This window comes from Populus euphratica, unplaced genomic scaffold (genome assembly GCF_000495115.2).
Source record: "Populus euphratica unplaced genomic scaffold, PopEup_1.0 scaffold39.1, whole genome shotgun sequence".
NCBI lineage: Eukaryota > Viridiplantae > Streptophyta > Magnoliopsida > Malpighiales > Salicaceae > Populus > Populus euphratica.
The window spans coordinates 1-7,002 of NW_011499897.1; the positions used below are offsets into that span (position 1 = coordinate 1).

Genomic DNA, 7,002 nt, shown 5'->3' on the forward strand with positions numbered 1-7,002 from the left:
AACAAGTGATTTTAAGCATTCAGATATGAATTTACAACAACTAGATGATGATCTATCATGAACAAATTATATAGATGATCTAATAGGTACATTTATAAACTAGTGATATAGATTTAGGTTTTAAAAAAGGTTTAGTTGTTTCAAATCAGAATAATAACCTAATAAAATCATAATTTTTTATTTGACTGTTCAATTGAGCTTAAATTTTTGCAAGAATTTCTTAAAAAAATTTTTCTTTATAATAGCTTTTTTATGCCATACTAACCGTCAGATCTTGAAATATTAAAAATTATGTTCAAATCCTGGTTTGGGTTAATTTTATTATTTTCCTTGTTTTTTTTTTAATTTTATACATTGTTTTGGATTTTATAATTATTATCTTTCTATGTTTGGATTTTTATTTTTGTGTTTTTAAGTGAAATAGGGTTTTTAGTCTAATTAAGGTATTATAAACCTTTTAAAAAAACAAACTTGATAAGTATTATTATTTTTTTTTCAGAGAGAATAAAGTTGCCAATTTAAAATTCACATCCAAAATCTTTTTCGCTCATGAAATTTAAGTATTCTATGTTTGTTTGCTATCATTAGCTTCTGTCAACATGTATCTGTAGCTTTTCACCATGCTTTCCTTTTTTCTGTATTGAATAGTTTCCTCTCTTTTCTTTTTTCATTTTTTGACAAGAATTCCAAATAATAATCCATGAATATAAATACGCAGGGAACAAAAGCTTGTCTCTCGTGTAAGTTTTAGATTTCAATCAATTAACAAATTAATGTTAAAAAAAAAAGATGATGTAGAGATATGTCATGGTTAAGTGGAGGGAGGCCATAAATAGAATATGTGGAAGATTTAATATATATTTTAATGGACGAGTAGAAGATGGTTAGGTCCTAAAATAGATTTGATAGTGCCAATTGGCACAATGGCAAAAGTATAATAATTTTTAATTTAATCGCTGAATTGAGGTCAAATTTTTACAGGAAATTTCTGACTTCACCAATCCATCCACTGCACGGAACTGAAAATCATATTTAATTCAATTTTGTTATTTTTTCTTAAATTTTATGATTTTTAGCCATCTATCCGTTTTGTTCGATGATATAGAATTCATTGCGTTTGGCTTTTCTATTGACACTTTGTTATGAAAATCGACAGTTTTAGGGACTACTCATGTGAATGCGAAAATATATCTGGAAGACCTTTCAACTTGACAAGAAAATATATCTGGAAGGTGCAAAAATGTAAAGGATAATATTCTGCTTGTATAAATTGCCAAGCATCAAATCAACTGTGCCCAGTAGACAGTATCTCTCAAACATCCAGTATTTTGTATATTTCTTCTCAGTACTTGATTTGAATGCCTTATTTTGTGTTACTGTAAAATAATGCACCAATTTTAATCATAATCAGGTGGGAATTCCTTATGATCGTGAACATTATATCCATCGGCTTGGAAGAACAGGACGCGAAGGGAAAGATGGAGAAGGGATCTTATTGCTCGCGCCATGGGAAGAATATTTCCTGAATGAGTTAAAAGACCTGCCAATCGAGAAATTCCCTTTACCACAAATTGATTCTGAAACAAATTTTAAGGTAATGCTCTAACTGATAACTTGCTTTAATTGCTTCTTGTTTTTATTCAGCATTATAAGAGATTGTAATTATGGTTTAATATTAAAAAGAAAAAAAAGAAAGAAAATGAACTCAGAGCAGAAGTATGCGAAGGGCACATGTGGTCTTCTTAATTAACATGCTGACGTTAAAGAAAAATTTCAAGGGTGGATTCCTTACGTTGCATTCTATGGAATTAACATCACTTGATGATCCATATTTGTATCTGAAAAAGGTGCATGGTTGAGGTCCTGTTATGGACAGTAACTAAACATTTGGTCTACCTCGATTTAAACTGAAACTTATAATGTTTTCCTTCTGAAACATTTCAAAATGCATGGCTTTCCCCTCCTATCCATTTGTTATTAGGGCATGCAATTGTGCAGGTTTCATATGGATAACCTTTAGATGCTTGCTCTGTTTTGCAGATGGAGGAGTCAATGTCAAAGATTGATAGTAGTGTCAAAGAAGGAGCATATCATGCTTGGCTAGGGTATTACAACTCCATCAGAGAGATTGGAAGGGATAAAACAACGCTTGTTGAGCTGGCCAACCAATTTTCCGAGTCAATAGGCTTACATAAACCTCCTTCCCTCTTCAGAAAAACAGCACTAAAGATGGGTTTGAAAGACATTCCTGGTATCCGGATCCGGAGGTAGTACTTATTTGGAGCATTGATGCATGCAAGCAGCTGGTTAGTGTTGCTGAGATTTAACTTGTGCTGAAAGACCAGCTTCAATTTTTATTCCACTTGAAAGCTGGTAATATGTGATAGGTCTAGCTCCTGCTTTCAATCACCATACTATTGTGTCTTCTAAGCTTTGTAATTGCGATTTTGATGGGTCATTCTATTGCATTATCCAATGCAGCGTGTTCATGATCAGGGTTTTTGGGTTCCTTAGTTGGATAGAATGGCAATGCTTTCATACACATGCACTCCTGCTACCCTGTATATTGTTGTTTGGTAATATAATTGTTGTTATTAGTTTTCGTTGAGGTCCTTTAAGCTGCGTACCTCTTCCTTTAACAGCTGGGGTGTCCTTTGGTTTTGTTTTGAAACCCAAATGCACGTTGAAAGAAGAGTTGAAAATTACCAACGAGAAGTAACTAAGCCTATGACCTTCGTACTTGTGAATCGATCTCTTTCAGACTTTGGAACTTAAATGCTTATCGATTGCTTTGGAACTTCAATGCTTATTGATTGCTTTGGAACTTCAATGCTTGTTGATTGATTAGAAATTGATAAAAAATTCAATTTCATAAAAAACCTATACAAAAAAAATCTAGGCGACTATGGATAACTTGAGTAGCCTATCATAGAAATATAAAATTGTGATAATTCAATAAAAAAATGTAAAAAATAATGAAGCTAAATGCTTTATAATTAAATGTCAAATAATAAAATTAAAAAAATAATTAATTTTCAATAAAAAATTATCATGTTGGAAGATAACTATGAAAAAATAAAAAAGTAAAATATCTAACTGTAAAATAATTTAAAACCTAATTAATAAAAACTAAATATAGCATTAAAAATGAAAGAAAATAATTAGAGGCTAAATTAAAAGAAAAAGTTATTGAAAGAATAAGGATCAAAACTTGATAAAAGATCAAATGAAATTAAATATTGAAGGATAAAATTAAAAAAAAAAGATAAATCAAGAAAAGGACAAGAATATAGTAATAAAAAGATAATGGAACAAGAGTGAATTTAAAAAAATGCAATAAAATTAAAAGGGATAAAATTGCAAAATTTATTTTTAAGAAATAGAGCAATTAAAAGTAGAAGGATCAAATCAAATAAAAAAATTAAATTGAATAGAATGTCCAAAGATAAAATTAAAAAAAAAAACTCACACTTCAAAAGACATCAAAAGCCAAAAAAATGCAGTTGGAAGAGGGAGGATCAAAATCGATAAGATTACAAATTAGGATGACAAGTAATGTAATCGGACTTGAGATAACAAGTGATTTTAAGCATTCAGATATGAATTTACAACAACTAGATGATGATCTATCATGAACAAATTATATAGATGATCTAATAGGTACATTTATAAACTAGTGATATAGATTTAGGTTTTAAAAAAGGTTTAGTTGTTTCAAATCAGAATAATAACCTAATAAAATCATAATTTTTTATTTGACTGTTCAATTGAGCTTAAATTTTTGCAAGAATTTCTTAAAAAAATTTTTCTTTATAATAGCTTTTTTATGCCATACTAACCGTCAGATCTTGAAATATTAAAAATTATGTTCAAATCCTGGTTTGGGTTAATTTTATTATTTTCCTTGTTTTTTTTTTAATTTTATACATTGTTTTGGATTTTATAATTATTATCTTTCTATGTTTGGATTTTTATTTTTGTGTTTTTAAGTGAAATAGGGTTTTTAGTCTAATTAAGGTATTATAAACCTTTTAAAAAAACAAACTTGATAAGTATTATTTTTTTCTTCAGAGAGAATAAAGTTGCCAATTTAAAATTCACATCCAAAATCTTTTTCGCTCATGAAATTTAAGTATTCTATGTTTGTTTGCTATCATTAGCTTCTGTCAACATGTATCTGTAGCTTTTCACCATGCTTTCCTTTTTTCTGTATTGAATAGTTTCCTCTCTTTTCTTTTTTCATTTTTTGACAAGAATTCCAAATAATAATCCATGAATATAAATACGCAGGGAACAAAAGCTTGTCTCTCGTGTAAGTTTTAGATTGCAATCAATTAACAAATTAATGTTAAAAAAAAAAAGATGATGTAGAGATATGTCATAGTTAAGTGGAGGGAGGCCATAAATAGAATATGTGGAAGATTTAATATATATTTTAATGGACGAGTAGAAGATGGTTAGGTCCTAAAATAGATTTGATAGTGCCAATTGGCACAATGGCAAAAGTATAATAATTTTTAATTTAATCGCTGAATTGAGGTCAAATTTTTACAGGAAATTTCTGACTTCACCAATCCATCCACTACACGGAACTGAAAATCATATTTAATTCAATTTTGTTATTTTTTCTTAAATTTTATGATTTTTAGCCATCTATCCGTTTTGTTCGATGATATAGAATTCATTGCGTTTGGCTTTTCTATTGACACTTTGTTATGAAAATCGACAGTTTTAGGGACTACTCATGTGAATGCGAAAATATATCTGGAAGACCTTTCAACTTGACAAGAAAATATATCTGGAAGGTGCAAAAATGTAAAGGATACATGTGAATGCGACGAAGAAGCGCTTCATCTAGCAGCTGTTTTTTCATGGTTTTGATAAGTTGCTAGTCAATTGATTGCAGTTTAACAATTATTTCATTTGGTATTTTTAGGCATGTTGGTATTTTCTTATTTGTTATAGTATTTCTTTTCTTGCGCGTCTGTGATTACGCACCATAAACTACCAATATTTCCCATCTGGTATTTTCGCTCAGTGAAAACTTTATTCTCTGGTAAAGAACAGGTTCTTCATGAAGACAGCACAATATCATACATGTAAACATCGTCAATGCTGTTCCTATAATTTAATGATCATAAATTGTTGTTAAGCTTTTTTATTTGTTCCAAAAGGATTTCTATACTGATTGGGGCTTCCGATTTGTTAATTGATGCTTCTGGTTCTTCCAATGGATCCTTATTTGTTATTGATTCTCCTGATCACAGCAAAAAAAAAAAAAAAAAACGATGTGTGTTTTTGTTCTGCATGATGTAGGCAAGTATTCCAACCGATGGAAAGCAAGATCTACATACGTGCTGTTAGAAGAACTTGGGAAACTCTGGATTATGCTATCCTAGTTAAGATATTCATGAAGCTGAGCATCTTGGATTTAGTTTCTAATGTACGTAGAGTCTGTACGTCCTGGAGCAGGGCATGTTCTGACTCAATTCTCTGGGGAACACATGATGTGGGTGCATTGAAGTTCGGCCTCATGAAAGTTATCCAGCGAAGATCTTGTAGGGCGTTTGAGCAGTGTAATCGAATGTTACTGCCGATGTTGAACATTGCGTTAACTCTGAGTTGCAATAATGTGACTCGATTGATTTTCGACTTCAATATGAACATTAAGGACGAGCACTTAATCTTTGCAGCTGAGAGGTTTCGTTCTCATGGTTCCATCACGTCTCACTGCTAAAATTGATTTGCATATACAGACCATGTAGCTGGTCTAAATGAAACAATCTTCTTTGCAGGTGCTCAAACCTTAAACAACTTGTGCTTCCAGCTTGGAATCAAATTAGAGCAGATATGCTCTGTGCTGCAATAGGGAAATTAAAAGGGCTCGAGTCCCCATATGATCATGATTTTGCGACTACCTTGTTTATTTACATCCCAAATCTCAAGGTCTTGAGCCTGCGATATTGTTCGGTTCTGCATAAAGATGCTTTGAAGATCACATTGATGCTCTTCGACTTCGAGGTACTCAACATATCTCATTCTGTCATCGTAGACACTCATCAAACCAAAAACCCATTTCGTTACACTGGGAGCGTGACTAGGTGACTGAAGTAAGAACCTCACAGCTTTAGAACTTCTTCGCCGGTCAGAATGACGCTTGCATAATGTGCATGTATGCGTGCGTACAAAGACTTGGGACGGTTTAAATGCCATGAATACGAGGAAGGGCTTTGGCGAGATGACGAGGTGAGTTCCCTTGCTATTTAACCTGAGCATGAAGAATATATTGATAAAGTTGGTCGAAGTCTTGAGCCTCGCAAGCTAATCATGTCAGCTTATAATAAATCAACTTCTATGGTAATACATGTTTTTATCGTGTTATATTTCTATATGATTGATAAAGTTGGTAAAAAACTTCTATGAAGACTAGATTATATTTGTAAGAATATATTGAGAAACCTAAAGAGTGTCCTGGTCTTAGGGATCGCCTAGAGAGAACAGAAGAACTAGAAATAAAAATCCGAAGAGAAGATGTGTTTAGTCCAGGAAATGGCTAAAAAAGACTTTAACTCATCTCAAAAGATACTGTTTCTGTATTAATCTGTTATAGTAAAACCTACGTAGCACTCCATGCTTCACAAGAGTGAAGGGGACACCTGCGATTCGGACAGCATCTTCTTTTTAACTCTTGCCTTTCGAAATGTTCTGGATTTTCCACCAATATTCAACAGAGCACATAAAAATTTGAGGTGAAAGTTGAGACAGAAAAATCTTGGTTTTTGTGTTTTTTTTTTTAATTAATATTTTTATTTTATTTTATCACACTTCTCGTTCTAGACAAAAAAAGCATAATATTAATTAATTTTTAATAATTTTATTTAATTTAAATATTGATTAAATTTATATTAGAATCCACTTTTTCATCTCTAAATTTTTCAATTCCTATCGAACATATTTAACATTTTAACTTTTAATTCGTTTTTTACATCCTCAATAGCTTCA

At 31.3% G+C, this 7,002-nt stretch overlaps 1 protein-coding gene and 1 long non-coding RNA gene across 2 annotated transcripts; both read left to right on the plus strand.

Moving 5' to 3' along the window:
• The first annotated feature begins 1,263 nt into the window (after positions 1–1,263).
• On the plus strand, positions 1,264–2,603 carry LOC105132147 (uncharacterized). The gene is made up of 2 exons (XR_843548.1): positions 1,264–1,594; positions 2,041–2,603. It is a non-coding gene; the product is annotated as an uncharacterized LOC105132147 (long non-coding RNA).
• Positions 2,604–5,332: 2,729 nt separating this feature from the next.
• LOC105132297 (F-box/LRR-repeat protein At3g48880-like) lies at positions 5,333–6,105 on the plus strand. The gene is made up of 2 exons (XM_011035706.1): positions 5,333–5,700; positions 5,796–6,105. Exons 1-2 carry the CDS (start codon positions 5,333–5,335, stop codon positions 6,103–6,105), a joined length of 678 nt encoding a protein of 225 aa, XP_011034008.1.
• The last annotated feature ends 897 nt before the right edge of the window (positions 6,106–7,002 follow it).